We start from the raw sequence: 20,213 nt of genomic DNA on the forward strand, positions 1-20,213 counted from the left end.
GTCTAACACCAGTATCACACTTCCACCTTTGTTTATGGAAATTTTGTTCCCACAAAACCATCACATGGCAAATTTCCATAGGTTAAAACATAACTAACTTTTGTTTTGGTGGGGGAAAGATTGTACATTCCTGAGCTCTTCATTCCCGATTTAAATACCATGAAAATAGACCAATTACTTAAACAGTTAACACTGGTTATAATATAATTACATATTATATTATATAATACATAATATAATATAAACCACAAAACAAAGTGGTTTCCTTTCGTAAATGACTCTTCGATACAACTATCTACCTGCATTCCTTTGGCTTTTGTTGTTGTTATTAAGGGTCCATTTAGGCGGTCCTCACAGAGCACATAATACAATGCTCTGTATTTATGTGATTGTTCCCCAGAGTGTAGGCCTGGGACCAGCAGCAGAAGCATCACCTGGAGACGTGCTAGAAGTGCAAATCCACGGGCTCCACATCAGACCAACTGAATCAGAAACTCTGGAGCTGGAGCCCAGGAAATTGGGTTTCAAACAGCCCTCCAGGGGATTCTGGCACACAGTAAAGTTTGGATGAGAACCATGGATGTAATTGAACATTTCTTACCAAAAAGAAAAACCATTAGAAAGAAATCATCAATGTTAATGATAAACAAGGTTATTGTTTATAAACGAGCAAATCGTGAATTCTGTGAGAGGAGAACTTAAGCAGCGAGAACAAACTATTCAAAGTCAAAGGTGACCAGTGGGCCTCTATTCACAGCAATTCTCCCTCACAAGGCATGGGACCCACAAATCACCTCTCAGCAATGTGAAGAGATGTTTCATGCACCAGAGTAGAAAATTCACTTCTAGTAAAACCAATTTAAAATCAAGTGAGCATATCTCCAGGCATGACCGTATTTCTTTCAAACTCCCCACAATTTTTTTTCATCCCAAAAAGTTTCCCACCTTGGCCTCTTTAATCCCAACTTTGGAGGTGTCCTTGGATTTTGTTCTGGAGGCCACATCTCATCATTATTCTTCTTTATTTTTTCAGTAAAGGTTTGCCTTCCAGTTCAACATTTACCTTGGAAGAGGGAACCATCTACTTGACGTCTGAGCCAAATGCCGTGGAAATGCAGGATGATAATGCCTCCGTGCTTGATGTTTATTTAGTAAGTAATTTTCAGTTTCTCCCCCTTCCCTTCTGGTTGACGGATGGATCCATGGCTTACACAAGAACAAGTTGTAGTAGATCAGGTGTGCTTGGGTGTTAAAAGAAACAGTGGCACCTTTTCCCTTTTACAAATGGTGCATCTTTTCACAAGCCATGTTTTCCCACCATTCACATAGAACATTACACAAAAAATATCTAGGGTAAGATACTAATTCACCATATGTCATAAGAGAACAAATCCCCTAACGTATTTGTTCCTCGGTGGGATTCCCAAAGTAATGTCCTCTTTGACTCGATTGCATCCCTTTGTGTGTGAATCTTCTTCACTGGGGAACGACTGCCGTGACATCTTGGGAGCCTGATAATCAGGTAAAGTACTTGAATTCAGCGCCAAGAACCTTGGCAACCTCAGTTGTCACCACCAGCCAGCCATGTGATCTGAGCAGGAACCTCTCCTGCCGTGTGTCCTTGTTTGTCAAAGGAGGGAAATAATGCCTGCCCTGCTCACCTCACAAGGCTCCTTGGAGGACCATGAGTGATCCGCCACGTTGTGCCCGCCACGTTGTCTCTAGAGGCTTAGTTGAATTGTTAGATGAGGCCTAGAAAGATTCTCTGATGGCTAGTCTGTGAAAGAGGAGACTGAGTGTTTTCCCTGCAGAGTACATCTCACACTCATTCTCCATGTCCTTGTAGACCTGCACCAAGTATCATGAAACAGGGAAAGTGCTGATTTGGAATTTTCTCCTTTTTAAAAGTTTTGCGCAGCCTGAACCAGTACATTGCATCAGTCTTGGTTAGCAAGCTCGACATCGGAACTTGGCACTACTGTCTCATAGTAGCACATCTCCGCACCTCCTTTTCTGCCTGTCCATATCCTCCAACCTAGCACTGTATTGCCTCAAATGTACAAGACATCAGTCACCCAAAATGTTCCTCCTCGGCCCAAAGCCCTCTAGTGTCTTCCCACCTCTCCTGGAGACAAATCAAGACCCTACACCTGCCTGGTCTCCCCCGCCTCTCTGACGTCCTCCCTATGCCTCTATCCTCCTTCCTGATGCTGTGTCAGCCACACTGGCCTCCTTGGCGTTCCTCCCACAGACCGAGCACATTTCTGCCTCAGGACCTTTGCATGTACTATTACCAGCTGGACACTATCTCCCGTATACCTATGCTTGCTCCCTCTCTTCCTTCAGGGCTCAGCCCAAACATTGCCTTCTCAGAGAGGCTTTTCCTTGAGCCTCTATATAAAATAGCAGCCCCTCACCCGCCACTGTGAAAGGATTTTTTTGAACCCCTGAATATCACGGTTGTGGTACACAGAATTTCTTTCCACTGAGCAATGCTCCTCCCCACATTGCCCCCACTTTTTAAAGAAAGTAAGGTATAGTGTATTGCAAGATCCTTACAGAAGACCTGGTTCTTTTCCATAACCAAGAAGAAAGGGAATTAAATAGGGAAAAATATATACAGTATTTTTTTTTTGGTTTCATGGTACATTTCATCTGAAAGTAGAAATCAGGAAAGCTGAAATGAAAGACCAAGTGAAATCTCATCTTCATGAGCTGAGAGGGTTCATGCCACTTGTGTGTAGCTTCACAGAAAGCAGATTTGCACCTACCAGGGGCACATGATACCGCTGAGTGGCACGTGAGATCACAAGGTGGTTAAGTGGCGCTGCTGATGCCGATTCCTCATCCTTTATCCCTTATTCCTTTGGTAGAAAAGTTTGTTGTCTTATTAGTCATTCTGCTTGTCCCTCCTTGCTACTATCAGTTTCACTTATGAGATCACTGCTATTTGGTTTTGTTAGTGTCTAATTTTATTGCTTTCTTATTTCTTTGATATTGAAATGCAAAGCATTCCAGAAAAGGATAATGCTTGCTTCAGAAGCCGTAAGGAAAAGCCACAGTATTAATCATTGGTTGTCTTGGGAGCACTTGAGGACCAATTAGGCAAAAAGGAGCTGTGTGAGTTTAGAACTGAAAGAGATGGCAGACTGGTGTGGTCCCCTGAGCAGTGTTTCCAGCCGTCTCCACAGCTTTTGTTGTGGTTCAGAAACATTGAGGAAAGGAAAGGAAAAGGGAGAGGGGAGTCAGGCTATGGATAGAGTAACAAGACAGTAGAAATTTTTCTCACCAAGATTGGAGAAAAACTGATGAGTGTAATCTTATTTTGTAGCTAATAACAATAAGCTGGGAAACATTTTTTGAGTGTTTCCTACATGTCTGGCACTGTCATAAATAGTATACTTTATATACACTAATTCATTTATCCTCACAACAACCCTATAAGGCAGTTGTGGTTACTAGCTCCAGTTACAAATCAGGAAATCAAGGCACATGGAGATTATCCAGTTTGCCCCCAGTTATGCAGCCAGTGATCAATGAGAACTGGCATTCAAACCAATGGAGACCAGTCCAGAGCCACTCTTTCCATTGCTGAGCTATGCTACCTGGATTAAGAATTATCCGGCCTTTGCAATATGCAGATTAGACCCAGAGACCTTAAATAACTTGTTCAAAGTTACACAACAAGGTAATGGGGCATGAAAAATATAGAGGAAAAAGGTTACAGAGACAAATTTGTGTTAATAACCATTGATTCTTTTTAAATTTCAATATAGAATGTGGAAGTTCAAGAATGGTGTCAGGGAAACAGTTTGGTATTGTTGGAAGAGCACGGGATTTTTTTTTTAATTGGGGAACATTGGGGAACAACACTCCAGTCGTTGTCCTTTAATCTAGTTGTGGAGGGCACAGCTCAGCTCCAAGTCCAGTCGCCGTTTTCAATCTTTAGTTGCAGGGGGCGCAGCGGGAATTGAACTGGCAACTTTGTTGTTGAGAGCTCGCGCTCTAACCAACTGAGCCATCCGGCCGCCCCGGAAGAACATAGGATTTTAAACACTAATAATGGCAAACTAAGCACATACAATGGGCCAAGCACTGTCTCAGTGCTTTTCTTACACTAGTTCTGTCATGAAGGTAGGTGTTACATTTGTCTCCATCCATACATATAAGGAAACTGAAGTTTAACTGACAGTTCTTAGAGCTGGTAAATGGCAGAGCCAAAATTCAAATCCAGCTCCTACCTAAACTTGAAACCATGCCACACCCTATCTCTGTAGTTGTTACTGATTCTTGGTACAAGTCTCACATCCATCTCACAGGAATCACACTCCTTATGAAGGTGAGAGATAGATCCTAAAAGGAAGAAGGAAAGGAATGAGAGGGGTTTCTGTTGAGAAAAGTTTCTATAAAACTCCACTTTCATCATTATTTCTGGGTTTTGTGGGGGTTTTTTGTATCATGTTTCCCCGAAAATAAGACCAGGTCTTATGTTAATTTTTGCTCTAAAAGACACATTAGGGCTTATGTTCAGGGGATGTCATCCTGAAAAATGATGCTAGGGCTTATTTTCCGGTTAGGTCTTATTTTCGGGGAAACATGGTAGTTCTAGTACAATCATTCTTAAACCTTTTGATCTCAGGACCCCCTTATACTCTTAAAAATTACTGAGGATCCCAAAGAGCTTTTCTGTATGAGTTCATATTTTTAAATATTAAATAAGAAATATATTAAATATTAATTCATTCAAAATAATAACTATCAAATGTTAATTTAAATAAGTTTTTGTGAAAATAACTATATTTTCCAGGACAAAATTAAAAATTGAGTGAGAAGAGTGGCATTATGTTTGCAACCCCTAACGTCTGACTTAATAGAAGCTGGATTCTCGTATGTTTCTACATTAGTCTTTTGCGATGTGGCACGTCCCTGTACTCCACTGTACACCCATGAGAGGAAATAAAAATAAAAAGGCAAATAACATCTTAGTATTGATAGGAAAATAGTTAGACCTCATAATGGTACTCCCCCCTCCCCCCCCAGTTGTCTTAGTCTCTTCACGTGTTACAGAACCAAACGGGATATGAATTAGAGAGAAATAGGCATCTGGATTCTATACCTATCTCTGCTGCTCATTAATCATTAACCTTGAATAAACTCTTTTGGGGCCTCAGTTTTCTCATCTATAAAATGGATCACTAAATCATCTCTAAGACCTCTTCTAGCTCTGACCAGCTATGACTTATTCTAAATTACAAGAAATTGCAGAAATAAGGTTTTTCCAGAGTAGCTAACGTTATTTCTCCAAATTTCGCTGTTTCATCACATATTCTACCATAAACCTTCACAGTAGTTAAACTCACATTTTATGGCAATACATCTAGAAAGTTCTGCACCATTAACTTGTAATTCCAGGATAATTTTTATTTTTTATTTTGCATGGTCTTCCAGATCTGAAAGGATATAGCTCATTGCCCTCCCTTCAGTATTTTCATTTGCCTCAACATTATGAAAGAGTGAATGGAAAAGAAAAACACGAGAAGGGAAAAACAATCTTGCCTACATCTTTGACTCTCCTTCCTCTTGAGCTAATTAGAATCCTCTTAATCATAGTCATCTTTGCCTGAAGGCCAGTTGGAGGCTTTATCGTGTTCAGTGTTGTAACCAATCATAGATTTCTCCTGTAATGTTTCTCCTCCTTTCAGATATAGCATTTCTCTATTGGTAGTTGTAATCTAATTCCCAGGTGCTATTATTTGTATACTAATGGACAATACTGTTTATATCCCTTTAAAAATATATAATTTAAACCCAAATGATTTATGCACACCAAATAACACCTGAAATTTCCTTTTTAAGGACCCAACCACATTAAGTGCATGTGAATTAGGCCAGCTATCCTGCTTTTTTCTGTGATTTCTTATGAAATTAAAAAGATAGACTACCTTAGCAGGCAGCGAATTGTTCCATAGTCCTTATTAAAACATTTAGGTCAGACTCCATGTTCCTAGCTAGCCTGCACTGCTTTGAAAAGGCCGTTCACCTTCATGCTCTAGAGTTCCAGGCTTTCTGAATCATTTGCAAATATTCAAATCAAGGGAGGTGTTTTTAGAAGATAATTTTCAGTGACCAAAAAATGTGTTTTCCATTGAATTCTGAGTTGATGACATAGATTAGGGTATTTCAAAGAATACAGAGATGAGCAGACTCTATTGACTTAAAATGGGCAATCACGCAGCCTTCATAACAGAGCTAGATTCCACTGTTTGAATAGTTCCTGATATTCCAAGGCACTGATGCTGTCACAGTAGCTGTTTGAAGTAACAGCTGAAATGTTCCTAAGGCAGCTTCCTTGCCTGATGTAGAATGCAATTTGGTGTTAATGGGAAGAGGAACAACTAACAGCCATTGCAGCTGAAAAATGTCATGGGTGACTAGCTTGTCTGGATGGATAAGTGGGAGATAGGGGACTGCTTTCTTAAAATTATAGAAATTTGAAAGATGGCTGCCACACAACAGTGACTTTCTTGCCTCTATTTTTCAGTCCCGAGGATATGCCCTTTCTTTTTACACTTTTCGTATTAACATGCTCTCGATGATAGGTACTTTCATCCAGATATGTGTCTCTGCAAAATGGCTGTTTGCAATGCAAAAGTAGCTGTGGGCAAAAGAGAAGAAACAGTTAAGCTATTTCTGAGCTGAGCCAGGATTGGAAATCAGTGCTCTGATGTGCACATGTTGGACAGCGTGGTTATTGAATGTGTCTTTAGGGTGGTTAATAGTACTCTTTGATCATGGGACGGAGGGTGGCAGAGAATAGAAAATGTTTGAATTAACAGCTTATCATACTATTATGCCTGAGAAAAAGAAGAAAAACATTGTAAATTAGGTCACAGGGGTCTTAGAAAATTCAGCGGCACGTTTTGGCAAGAGAAACTGCATTTCTGTATTTGCTTCCATTGGCATTGAAGTTAATGACTTAATATGTGAAGTATCGGATCCCTTTAATCACTGCTTGTCTGAGCCAGTATTGGCTGCTACAAGAGGTGTTTATTTGAAACAGTGGCAATTCTATTGCTTCTCAGCAGAGACCTAGATTTCCCACCATTGATGCTGCTCAGGATTTTGGTAGATTTTAGTAAGAGCAAAATAGGAAGTGAAGAGGAAAACGCTACCTTTGGCTTGTCAGGCATTTAACCAAAATGCCTCTTCCTTCCACCACAGGACCACTTGTTGAGAAATGAGATTTCAGAAAGGGCAAAATCGGGCCCTTTGGTTTTTAATCTCCAGAAATGCTTGGCCCCATTAAGTCATTGGCTGAATAATAATTCTAAGACATATGGAAGAGCTGAAAAAAATGAATCCCGCTGCCTGAGCCCCACAGCACCTAGAAGTGATGCCCGTACTGAAATGAGAGATGCACGCTTCAAATTAATGAGGCAACCTGTCAGTCTGGATTAGCAGGGCACCCATAAAATTTTCTTTAAAAAACCAAAAAAAAAAAAAAAAAAAGTATTAAACTATTGTTTAAGGATTAGCTTAAGGAACTGGAGTTGGAATTATAAAGGCATTCTGGTTTATCAGTTAAATTAGGCCCAGAGTTAGCAATTGAACAACAGCCTGCAAGGCTAAGTACTTTTTTGTTTTGCCTAGCTTTACAGTGAATTGTGGCCTCACGGGCCAGCTTGATTCCCACCTTCTCCAAGGCCAGAACTGCTGTGCAGCTCGCCTGAGTCTTATCACACCCAGGCCCTCCACAGGTAGCCAGTCATTTTCCATCCCTTGCCTCCTCACACTGGCCTCTCTCCCCTTGCCCACTGCCTCCAGACGCTCCCTTTTGCTTCTCTTTCTAGTCTCTATTTCTGTTTCCTACCTTGTCATCCAAAGCCAGTGTTTACTAGTCTCCCGAGCCTTTCCAGCTCTTGGGAAGAGAGCGTTTGAGGAAGAACAGTCTCTAACGGTGTGAACTTGGGGTCTACCAAGCCCTGAGCCTGAAGGAAACAAACTCAAAATGAACCAGGTTAGGAACAAATGAGAATTTTAGGGAAAGCACATTTAAATCGTGCCGTGGGCCTAGTGCACAGGGCTGTCATCGTTCATACACTTCAGTCGCCTGGGATCTGAGGAGCAGTGGGAACCTGTGGTAGAAGGGAGAATGCCTCAAGTACTGTACTTAATAAAATAGAAGGCCTCCGGAGTGTGATGAACAGCATGAGGAGGACTCAGGAGTAAGGTTCTGAGGGCAAGGCTGCCCTTGGTTTGTCTCTGCCTGTGTTTCTTTGCTAGGGTTGTCGTAACAAAGAACTACCGCCTGGATGGCTTAGACGACAGAAATTTGTTTTCTCATTGTTCTGGAGCCGAGAAGTCAGGGTCACGTTCCCTCTGAAGGCTCTAAGAGAGGATCCTTCCTGCCTCTTGTAGCTTCTGGTGGCTCCACATGCTCCTTGGTGTTCTTTGACTTGGAACACTCTCATCTCTGCCTCCGTGTTCTCGTGGCCTTCTTCCTGTGACTCTGCCTCTGCGTGTCCTCTCTTCTCATGAGACACCAGTCATCAGATTAAGGGGCCACCTAACCCCATGTGACCTCGTCTGAACTTGTAGATGTAATTATATCTGTAATAAGGTCACATTCCAAGGTTCCAGGTAGACATGAATTTTGGGGGGACACTGTTGAATCAACTACACTGCCTTCCTCAGGAGGCCTGGGACTACTCCTTCCCAGGCGTGGCCCCATTTTTCCATTCACTCTTCGTCTCCCCAGCTAAGTCACTCTGAAGTTGGGTAGATGTTTCCAAATTATTTTGGATCCTCACAAAAAGGTGTCAGGTAAATGAACGTATTAGCAGATACAGTCACCAGTTGGGGACATATTTTGCGTTAGAAATGAAATCCCTGAGGTGGACCAGAGCATTGGTATTTTTAAAGCTCTCCACGCATCCAGGGCTGAGATGCACTGAGCAGGTAGACAGGGTCCTTGAGCTCTGAGCATCCTGTAATTCCTCTGTGCTAGATGTAAGGGAGAGCTGTGTCACTCCCTGGGGTCCCCTCCTGAGATGGTTGGCCAGTTAGCTTTGCTTTACATTAGAGGAAAAAAATGCACTTGATTCTGAGGTGCATGGGAGGCTCCTACCACATTCAAGTTTCTGAATCGGGCTTATGATTGTCTTCCTGCTTCCTGCACGCCCTACTTCCGTCTACTGGTAGGAAGGCACCTCTGACCAAGGGGGATACGAGATTGAAGTCCTTGAATTGAAAGCTAATCAGGAGTGAGTGTGCCGCTCAATGGACCCTTTCCACTCCATGTCCTTCACTGTAGCCTCTCAGTGCTGTGCGGGGACATTCAGCACATCCTTCAAACGTCACAGGAAACTCCCTCTGACAGGCCCAGCATCTACCACCTTCCACGTTGGATTAAAGGCTGCAGTTACAGTCAGGCACAAAACTGAAGGGGCTGATCTTCTCTAGGATTCATGTGCCCTTCTCTTCCATCAAGGCCAGTTCCACTTGAGCTTCTTTGAAAGGGCTCCCTGGAAGTGTGGGGATTCAACACAGAAAATGCATCTTTCTACGGCTTAGGCAGCAACTTTAAAAAAGTATCAATAAATAAGAGGTGGAAAAAGCCTTTTCTTCACTTTAAATCTTTGGCAGGTCATCCCTTAGAGCCACTCAACTCCTAGGTGACTGTAGCTTTTGAAGTAATCCACTATAGGGGATAGGATTGAGTATAAGAAAATTTAAATACAGAGTCTTAATTTTTAAGAAACTTTCTACATTTCAGTAATGGCTACTGTATTTGTATCCTAGGGCTGCCATAACAAAGTCCCACAAAGTAGGTGGATTAAACAGTAGAAATTTATGATCTCCCATGTCTGAAAGCCAGAAATCCAAGACCAAAGTGTCAACAGGGTGGGCTCCTTCGGAGGCTGTGAGGGAAGGATCAGTTCCAGGCTGTTCTCCTTGGCTTATAGATGGCCATCTTCTCCCTGTGTCTTCACATTGTTTTCCCTCCATGTGTGTCTGTGTCCAAATTTCCTCTTTCTATAAGGATATCAGTCGTAATGGATTAGGGCCCACCCTAAGGACCTCACTTTAATTTGCCTACCTCTGTAAAGGCTCTATCTCCAAACAGTGTGGCATTCTGAGATACTGGGGGTTAGGACTCCAACATATGAATTTGGGGGAGACAATTCAACCTATAATGGCTAGAAATGCTGAGAGGAAAAGGCTTGGTGGGGGTTGAACTTCTAGTTCCTACCCTCGAGACCATGGCCGGGAGCCACTGGCATCTTATGCTTTCTTTCTACTGCGTATGAACGAGAGAAGCCAGTGGCCTCGTCCAAAGGTGCTGCTCCCGGGTGAATGAGACCAGGCCCATATTCCTCCCCAGCACATTTTCCTAATGTGGCAGAGGCAGGAGTCGGAGTGAATTCAGTTGTGGCCCCAGAGCTATGTGATATATTAGGTAATAAGGTAACCATTTGGATTTACAATTAGCAGAAATCACTCGCATGCTGGAAAGTCTGCTGTAGAATTGTCAGCCCATATAAATCCTTGATGCCCTGAGGCATCACTTGGGTCTTTGGGAAACAAATTAATCAGGCAAGGAACGGCACTGAAATATTGCTGCTGCACTAATGGTTTTGAAAGGACAGGCCATAATCCTAAATCCATCCCATGAGACGTGCACGGTGAGTGCCAGCTTTTTTCTTGGGTCTGTTCTCATCTTCTCAGTAATCTAGCCACTGGTTGGTATGGAACGCTTTGCTAGGGCATTTGGAGGCTGGCAGGAGGCTTGGTGCTGCACGTGCTGCCAACACCTCAGACGCCAGCACTCTCCCAGATGGGTCACAACATGGTAGTTTTCATCTGACTTGTATACACCTATCAAGGACATTCCAAGTTCCCCCTTCTGCCTCAAGGCTTGTTAGTTAAAGGCCTGCAGCCCTGGCCTTCGGGAAATAACTTCCATTCTGATTGAATCTAAGTTTGTTTGTTGTCCTGTTTAAGTACAAAGGTAGGGCATTTGGACCCAGGCTTCTCTAAGTTCCCTCCATCTATAAAATCCCATAGCAGTGCCGTCTGACTCCATTTGTACCCTGTGTCCTGATTTCTGTAGCACTAACGTGTAGTCATTTCACCTCCTAAGAAAATGGTGAGCTTTGGATTCCTGCTGCTGTTGACCAAAGAGAAACTCCCCACTTTAGTCTATCCCCAAGTGATTGAGCCTTGTGAAGTAACCCCCAAGCTGAGGTAGATAGGAATATAATAAAATGTAAATATAGAGCCTTAAATAAATGGAAAAAGAAAAGACTTCCCAGAGCTGCTTTCTCAGAAATTCCTGAATTTCAAACACAGGGCTATCTAGTGACCCAGAGATGGAGGGCACTCCAGAGGCAGCATGAGGCATTGTGAAGGCTTTATATGTATGTGTGACCTGTGAGTTTACACTGAAATGAATGGTGAGGCAGGACAAGTTGCTGTATCCTCATGGTGGCAGGAGGAACATTGGCCAAAAGAATAAGAAAAATAGAAAATAGAAAGAAAACAGAGAAGGCAGGGGAAAACAGAAGTCAGGAATTGCTGGTGAAAACAGGCTTGGTATAAGAAAAGGAAATAAGGCCTGGAGAAAAATGCTTTACTCCAGAGTATTTTGGCAAAGAATTTCAACTTGAAACCAAAATGAGAAGGTGCTTGAACACCTGACAAGGAAAGATCCTGCTTCCATGGGGTCCTGGGGCTGAATCCTGAGGTAGTTGCAGTTTTAAAAGAACATCAACCCTGAAGGTTAATCAGAACAGTATGGTACTGGCATACAAACATATAGAGAGAGCCCAGAAATAAATCCTCGCATATACGGTCAATTAATCTACAACAAAGGAGGCAAGGATATACAATGGGGTAAGTGGTGAGAAAACTAGACAGATACATGCAAAAAAATAAAATTGGAACACTTTTTTTACAACATATACAAGAGTAAACTCAAAATGAATTAAAGACTTAAATATTATACCTGAAACTATAAAGCTCCTAGAAGAAAACATAGGCAGGAAACTCCTTGAGATTGCTCTATCTTTTTAGATATGTTTCCTCGGCAAGGGAGACAAAAGAAAATAAACAAGTGGGATTACATCAAACTAAAAAGTTTTTGCACAGCAAAGGAAACCATCAACAAAATGAAATGAGAGAAAATAATTCCCAAATGATACGTCTGATAAGGGGTTAATATCCAAAATATATAAGGAACTCATCTAACTGAACACCAAAAAAAAATCCAATTAAAACATGGGCAGAGGACCTGAACAGACATTTCTCCATAGATGACATATAGATGGCCAACAGACATAAGAAAAGATGCTCAATATCACTAATCATCAGAGAAATGCCCATTGAAACCACCAATGAGATATCACCTCACACCTCTCAGAATGGCCACCATCAATAATTTAACAAATAAGTGTTGGCAAGGATGCGGAGAAAAGAACCCTCATGCACTGCTGGTGGGATTGTAGATTAGTGCAATAATTATGGAAAACAGTATGGAGATTCCTCAAAAAATTAACAATTGGGCTGCCATACAATCCAGCAATTCCACTTCTTGGTATTTATCCAAAGAAAACAAATACCAATTCAAAAAGATGTATGCACCTCTGTTCACTGTAGCATTACTAGTAATAGCCAAGATATGGAAGTAACCTAAGTGTCCATCAATAAATTAATGGATAAAGAAGATGCAGTACATACACACACACACACACACACACACACACACACACACAGACTCACACACACACACATACACAATCGAATATTATTCAGCAATAAAAAAGAATGAAATCTTGCCATTTGCGACAACATGAATGAACCTGGAGGGTATTATGCTAAGTGAAATAAGTCAGAGAAAGACAAAGTATGATTTCACTTATATGTAGGATCTAAGAAAACAAAGCAAATGAACAAACAGACTCACAGAAACAGAGACCAAAAGGATAGTTACCAGAGAGGAGGAAGATGGCTAAAAAGGTGAAGGAGAATTATAATCAATATGGTTGATAATACTGTGATAAGTTTACGTGGTGACAGATGATTACTAGAATTAATGGGGTGATCACATTGTAAGGTATAAAAATGTCAAATCACTATATTGTACACCTGAAACATAAAATGCATATTAACTATACTTAAGTAAAAAATAAATGTAAAATACCAAAAAAAATGTACAAACAGTATTTAATAGAATTTGTGGTTGACATGGAACGTTGTGATAATCTGACACAGCGCAGCCATAACTGCTCGACCTCTCCAGTGACCAGCACGTCAAGTGCCTTTTGGGTACCAGGTGTAGGACATACAGCTCCTGCCTCAGCTCTATGAGAAGCCCGTCAGCCTCAGCCTCACCTCCAGTGACAGCAACTGCCCCTCTTCAGTGACCACTTGTTTCTTTACTCTGATTGGAAAGCACTTCCAAGATGAAGCAAAACTGGCTTCCATGCATTTGTCCCGATTCTGGTCTTGGAGCCATTTAGTCTCACCAATTGGGTCTCAACCGATGGCAAATTGGGCCCACGTGCTGGGAGAGGCCATGGGTCTGAGAATCAGGATGCTTGATGGGGATGGGGGGATGGGGAGGAACAAAGCTTTCCCACATCTGATAGTCCAACCCCTACCCCGAGGATCACGACCATCTGTGCCACTATTGCTGATGACATTGTCACACTGTCACCAGTGTGTCCTGGGACTAAACTGGTACCTCACCCCTTCTTCCCATGGCTAGCCTTCAGATACTTAGAGACAACTATTATGCTCCATCTCTTCATCTCCTGTTTTCTAGACCAAAAAACCCATGCGTGCAGCCATTTCCATGGGGTCCTGGAGTTGGAGCCCTTCACTGGTGGATCTTCTTGGGCATGACTCAGATTGGACAATGTCCCTCTGAGGGTTTGGCATTAGAAACCAGACCCAGAACTCCAGCTGAACTATCACCTACCTACTTTTGCTTTGTGGTTTTAAGAAAGCAGGACTCAAATCTAATTAGTGGGACCTTACCCTTTTATGTGGGGTTTTTATGTCACTGATTAATACGCATCATGTGATGCACATCAAAGGGATACAATTGAGCCTAAAGAAAGTCCGCCTTAGGGACATCTGTCCTGAGGATGTGGGCAACTTTCCATTCGCCCACTGCTATAGCTTCCAACACCAAACACTCAAGCGGTTTCTGAAAGCTGATGTCTGAGTAACCGTTAGAGCATGTTGTGCATGTAAGTAGACAACCCTCTCTAACAAGTTAGTAAGAGGGAACAATCTATTAAAGTGGCAAGCTAGTAAAAATTACAACTAACAACAGGCTCAAATTACATGATAAAATACTCATTTTTTAAATAGCATCCTCTTTATTTGATATAGTTTCTTTCCTAATAATTTTCAGTCATGTCAAACTTTTTACTCAAGCCTTTTCAGCCTCCAGATGAAGGTGTTGGGCCACACAATCTCCGTGATCCAACTCCAACCTTCTTAACATTTTGGGAGCATTAGCATATGGCAGGCACTGTGCTAAATGACATGTATATAATTTTTGTGTATTGTATATGTGTGTATATGTGTGCATGCACACTATATTTCTCCACAGAAAAGTTTACTCCTTACAACTACCCTATAAAGTGGTGTTTCTTAGCCCCGTTTTACAAATAAAACAAATAAGATACAAAGAAGGTTAAGTAACTTGCAGAATGCCCTATAGCTGTAATACTTAGGAAGTCAGTAGATTTAACCCACTGTGTCTGTCTAAGACTGAGCATGGTACTGCTTCCCCATATGTATCTTAGTATAACTATCACAGGTTGAATTAGCTGCCTCTGACCTTCAATGGTTTTCATTTTGGATTCACTATATACTGGACATATTTTTACTCCTTGACCATAGGGGTGGTGTTTGAAAATGAACACAGCACCCATGAGTCCAAGACCATGTTCACGTTGTTCCAATTGGCTTGAGGCCCGAAGTACCACAGCACATCCGCAAAGCCCTGTGCACTTGGAGGGCAGGAGTATGTCTTAGCCAGGATTGAGTCCTTACCAGTGCTGTGATTTAGCAGGGACTTGACAAACTTTGGTATAATTACCATGTTGGGGATCCACCAGAGAAGAGTACGCTATCATTGCAGCAGAATCCCAGCCTAAGGCACTCCCACTTCCACCAGTATATCTCCCAGGAACAAGTCATTGGGAGAAATAATGCACTTGTGTTTCTACTCATGAGGAGCAGTTATAAATCAATGCCAAAACCAAGTGTGACAGCTGGTTTCTTTCTTTTTCCCCCAGTAAGTGAAAGTGGTGGCTGCGTGAGCAGATGGATGAGACATGAACAATTCGTGGTAGAGAAGTTCCTCCACTCCGGAATTACCCAAAAGAACTTGGCTGAGCCCCATGACACACCGAGTACTAATCAAAGGGACTTAGGAGTTTGCGAGATGTCAGGGGAGCCTTGGTCCATCGGCTGATCAGCAGATGTGATGTGAAAAATACCACACTATTCTGTCATTTGCTGTTGCTTGCTGAACTGTGAAGAACTGCATGAACTATATTTAAGCTGCTTTCTATACCATTGCCAATCACTTTTTTGGACTTGAAAAGTGCTATTTTCCTATTGACACTTGCATTGTTTCATTTTGCATGCCTCCAGTGATTATACATAAGCAACATATGTAATCTGCTTATTTTTTTTAGAATTCATCCATGCAAAATGGTAAATAAAGTACAAATTCTACTGTTTTGCAAAATTATAATCATAGTCCATGTCATTAAAAGTTTAAATTGGTTTCATATAAAGATCAGTATAATAGGTCTGCATATACTTTATAGATAACTAGCTTCTATAAAGATATTTTCACTGTTTACTAGTGAAATGAGAAAGGCAATGCTATTTATAAAAGGCTTTATGTCGTGTACATACATTGTCTTTGAAATATTTGTGATTTAGTTTATTGCTTGTAAAAGAAAGTATATAATTTATTTAGTAAATACTATTGTAAACTATAGTTTTATTGAGAGAAATAAAATATTTTGTTCTCATTTGTGGTGGTACAGTGATTCCAATGGTTTATGGTCTTTTATAATTCCTCCTATTAATTAAAAAGAAATAACTGAGACATGCCTCATTTTTAGATATTCTGGAATCCTAAATAAAACTAACTCTCACGACAGATGAAAATGGAGAGACAATTCTCTGGACCCTGAGAAAAGACTCAGTAGCAAGTTCTGCTCAACTTGTTAAGAGGCTTTCCCAAATGTCCTGGTGTGTTAGCTTTTACAATGTTATGCTGTGGTAAAAAAAAATAATAATAAACTAACAAAAAATATCAATAAATCCCAAAATCTCTGGATAAGGGATCCAGAGCAGTCCCTCTGTAGAACATGCCACTTTTACAGCAGAAAGAAAAAGTGATAGTGGAACCAAGTAATGGGAGCTCATAAAGCGTCTGCTTAAAAGTTGCTTACAGAGCGGCCAGATGGCTCAGTTTGTTAGAGCACAAGCTCTGAACAACAGGGTTGCTGGTTCGATTCCCACATGGGCCAGTGAGCTGTGCCCTCCACAATTAAATTGAAGACAACCAGCTGCCGCTGAGCTGCGAGGGGAGTGCAGCCTGATACCTCAGAGCGCGAGCTCTCAACAACATGGTTGCCAGTTCAATTCCCGCATGGGATGGTGGGCTGCGCCCCCTGCAACTAAAGATTGAAAATGGCGACTGGAATTGGAGCTGAGCTGCACCCTCCACTAGATTGAAGGACAATGACTTGGAGCTGATGGGCCCTGGAGAAACACACTGTCCCCCAATATTCCCCGATTTTAAAAAAATGAAACTGTTAAAAACAGACAAACAAATAAGTCATGGGCGTGTAATGTACAGCATAGGGAATATAGTCAATAATATTGTAATAGCATGGTGCAGTGTCAGATGGTTGCTGGGCTTATGGTCATCACTTCTTTAGGCATATAAATATTGAATAACCATTGCGTACACCTAAAACTAACATAATATTGTGTGTTAGCTATATTTTAATAAAAATCTTTTAAAAAGCATTCATTCTACGAGGCCAGCATTACCCTGATAACAAAGCCACAGAAGGAAACTACAAGAAAACTATAAAGCAATATCCCTGATGAATATACATACAAAAAATTCTCAACAGAACATTAGCAAACTGAATTCCAGAATACATTAAAGAGTTATACACCTTTTTATGACCAAGTGGAATTTATCCCTGAGATACAAGGATGGTTTAATATACGCAAGTCAATAAATATGAAACCACAACAAAATGAAAAATAAAAATCACATGATCATCTCAATAGATGCAGGAAAAGCATCTGACAAAATACAATATCCATTCATGACAAAAAACCCTCAACAGATTGGGTATAGAAGGAACATGCCTCAACATAATAAAGGCCATATATGACAAACCCACAAGTAATACTATACTCAACAGTGAAAGCTTTTCCTCCAATATTAAGAACAAGACAAGTGCCCACTCTCACCACTCTTATTTAATATAGTACTAGGAGTTCTAATCAGCACAAGTAGGCAAGACAAAGAAATAAAAGGCATCTAAATCAGAAAGGAAGAAGTAAAATTGTCATTATTTACAGATGACATTATCTCATATACAGAAAATCACAGGTGAATTTGTTGGAATTAACAAATTCAAGTAAGGTTGCAGAATATAAAAGCAACATACAGATATCAGTTGCTTTTCTATACACTAACAATGAAACATCTGAAAGATAAACTAAACTATCCCATTCACAATGCATCAAAATCAGTAAAATACATAGGAATAAATTTAATCAAGGAAGTGAAAGACCCGTGCAACAAAAAATACAAAACTTGACTGAAGGAAATAGAAGAGGATACAGACAAATGGAAAGATATTCTGTGCTCATGGAAAAGTTCGTATTGTTAAAATGTCAATACTACTCACAGACATCTATAGAATCAATGCAATTCCTAACAAAATATCAATGGCATTTTTCACAGACATAGAAAAAACCATTTTAAAATTTGTATGGACTCACAAAAGACTCCTAATAGCCAAAGCTATCAGGAGAAAGAAAAAGCCAGAAGCATCACACTTCCTGATTTCAAACTGCACTACAAACCTATAGTAATTAAAATAATTAAAACAAGTATGGTACTGCCTTAAAACAGACAGATAGGCCAGGGCCCAGAATTAAACTCATGCATGTATAGTCAACTAATATTTGACAAGTGTACCAAAAACACCCAATAGGGAAAGACAGTTTCTTCAATAGTGTTGGGAAAACTGGATAACCACAAGCAGAAAAATGAAGTTGGACCCTATCTTACACCACTCACAAAAATTAACTCAAAGATGTAAACATAAGACCTAATACCATAAAACTAGAAAAAAACATAGGAAAGCACCTCCTCGACATTGTTCATGGAATAATTTTCTGGCTGTGACACCAACGCACAAACACAAGCAAAAAAAATCAATATATGGAATTACATCAAACTGAAAAGTTTCTACACAGCAAAAGAAACAATCAACAAAATGAAAAGGCGACCAACGAAATGGAAAAAAATATTTGCAAACCATGTATCAGATAAGGGGTTAATATGCAAAATATATAACTCATACAATTCAATAGCAAAAATACAAATAATGCAATTAAAATTGGGGCAGAGAAACTGAATAGATGATTTTCCTAAGAAGATATCCAAATGGTCAACAGGTACATGAAAAGGTACTCAAAATCAGTAATCATCAGGGAAATGCAAATCAAAACCACAATGAGCTATCACCCCATACCTGTTAGAATGTCTCTCATCAAAAAAGGAAAGAGATAATACCTTCCGGTGAGGATGCAGAAAAAAGGGAAGCTTTGCACACTGCTGGTGGGAATGTAAACTGGTAAAGCCACTGCGGAAAACAGTATGGAGGTTCCTCAAAAAATTAAAACTAGAACTACCGTATGATTCATCAATCCACTTCTGGGTATTTTTCCAAAGAAAACAAAATCACTAATTCGAAAAGATATCAGCACCCACATGTTCATTGCAGCATTATTTACAATAGCCAAGATACAGAAACAACCTGTAAGTGTCCATTGATGGATGAATGGAATTTTTAAAAATCTGACAGACACACACAATGAGAGAGAGAGAGAGAGAGAGAGAGAGAGAGAGAGATAATTCAGCGATAGAAGAAGAAGAGGAGGAGGAGGATATTTGAGGATTTTTTTTTCAAAGAATTTCCTATGACTGATTTCTAATTTAATTCCATTGTGATCAGAAAACATGCTTTGTAGGAATTAAACCCTTTTAAATATATTGGGACTGGTTTTATAGCCCAGAATGTGGTCTCTCTAGATTTTCCATTTGTACTAATTTATGAGAAGTCAGAGTGTGTCAGTGGTGGGCCCTCCCGCACCACTCCCTCAGGCCACCATGTCAGCCCCACCACACCCACCAGAAGACAGCCAGCATGCACTCAGAGCTCACACTGGAGTTCTGAAATGCCCTCCCCAATTGGTGCTAATACAATAGATTGTGTCCCACGTTGCAAATGCCTAGCTACAGACACAACCATTTATCCTTTCATTTTCTCTTCATCTTGCCCTTTAAGTTTGACAATCAATTCTGCATACCTTCGGTCCTAATTACCCACCCTGGCAACATCACAGTTAGCTATTGCAAGTAAACACAACACCCTTTCACCCAGCCCTGCAGGCTGGCACCAAAAAAAACGAAGAGGAATTCCCGATTGGAAGGCTTCTACTGTGGTTGTGAATTCTTTATAGTCAACTCAGCAAATGTTGATCAAGCAGGTGTGTACCGTGTACAAGGCCTAGTTCTGAGCTTTTGGTTAATTGCTGGGCCAATAAGTAGGGATTGGTGTATTCAGAGAGGGTCAGACTGAGGGGAAGAGGAAGGAGAAAAGACCTGGTGTTAATGACAAGAGGAGCCCAACTTCCAGAAAAGGGAAACCCACATTCCCTCAAGAAGAACATATTGAAGGTCCATTGCCTCTCTGTGTGTTAGGTCAAGGCAATCCACTGGCAGATGAGAATCCTCAGTCTTCCCCACAGAATACCCTTCGAGAGCCCCTTATCACTTTCATCACAGTAAATCAGCTAAGATTCTGCCCATTTCTTTCTTTCTTTCTTTTTTTTTTTTTTTTTTAAGATTTTATTGG

The 20,213-nt window shown here is 40.8% G+C and overlaps 1 protein-coding gene and 1 long non-coding RNA gene across 4 annotated transcripts in view; one reads left to right on the forward strand and one right to left on the reverse strand.

Annotated features, from left to right (window-relative positions):
* The window catches only part of PIP5K1B (phosphatidylinositol-4-phosphate 5-kinase type 1 beta), a 280,007-nt gene extending 263,943 nt beyond the window's left edge, over nt 1-16,064 (forward strand). For both annotated transcript variants that reach the window (XM_019730369.2, XM_074330528.1), the window contains 2 exons: nt 1,034-1,151; nt 15,315-16,064. In XM_019730369.2, coding sequence (XP_019585928.1) covers nt 1,034-1,151; nt 15,315-15,317 — 121 coding nt within the window. In that variant the 3' untranslated portion in view covers nt 15,318-16,064. The remainder of the gene's footprint in view (nt 1-1,033; nt 1,152-15,314) is intronic.
* The window catches only part of LOC141571125 (uncharacterized), a 46,080-nt gene that overhangs the window by 10,581 nt on the left and 15,286 nt on the right, over nt 1-20,213 (reverse strand). The gene's annotated exons all lie outside the window — the stretch shown is intronic.

This window comes from Rhinolophus sinicus, linkage group LG04 (assembly GCF_036562045.2).
Source record: "Rhinolophus sinicus isolate RSC01 linkage group LG04, ASM3656204v1, whole genome shotgun sequence".
NCBI lineage: Eukaryota > Metazoa > Chordata > Mammalia > Chiroptera > Rhinolophidae > Rhinolophus > Rhinolophus sinicus.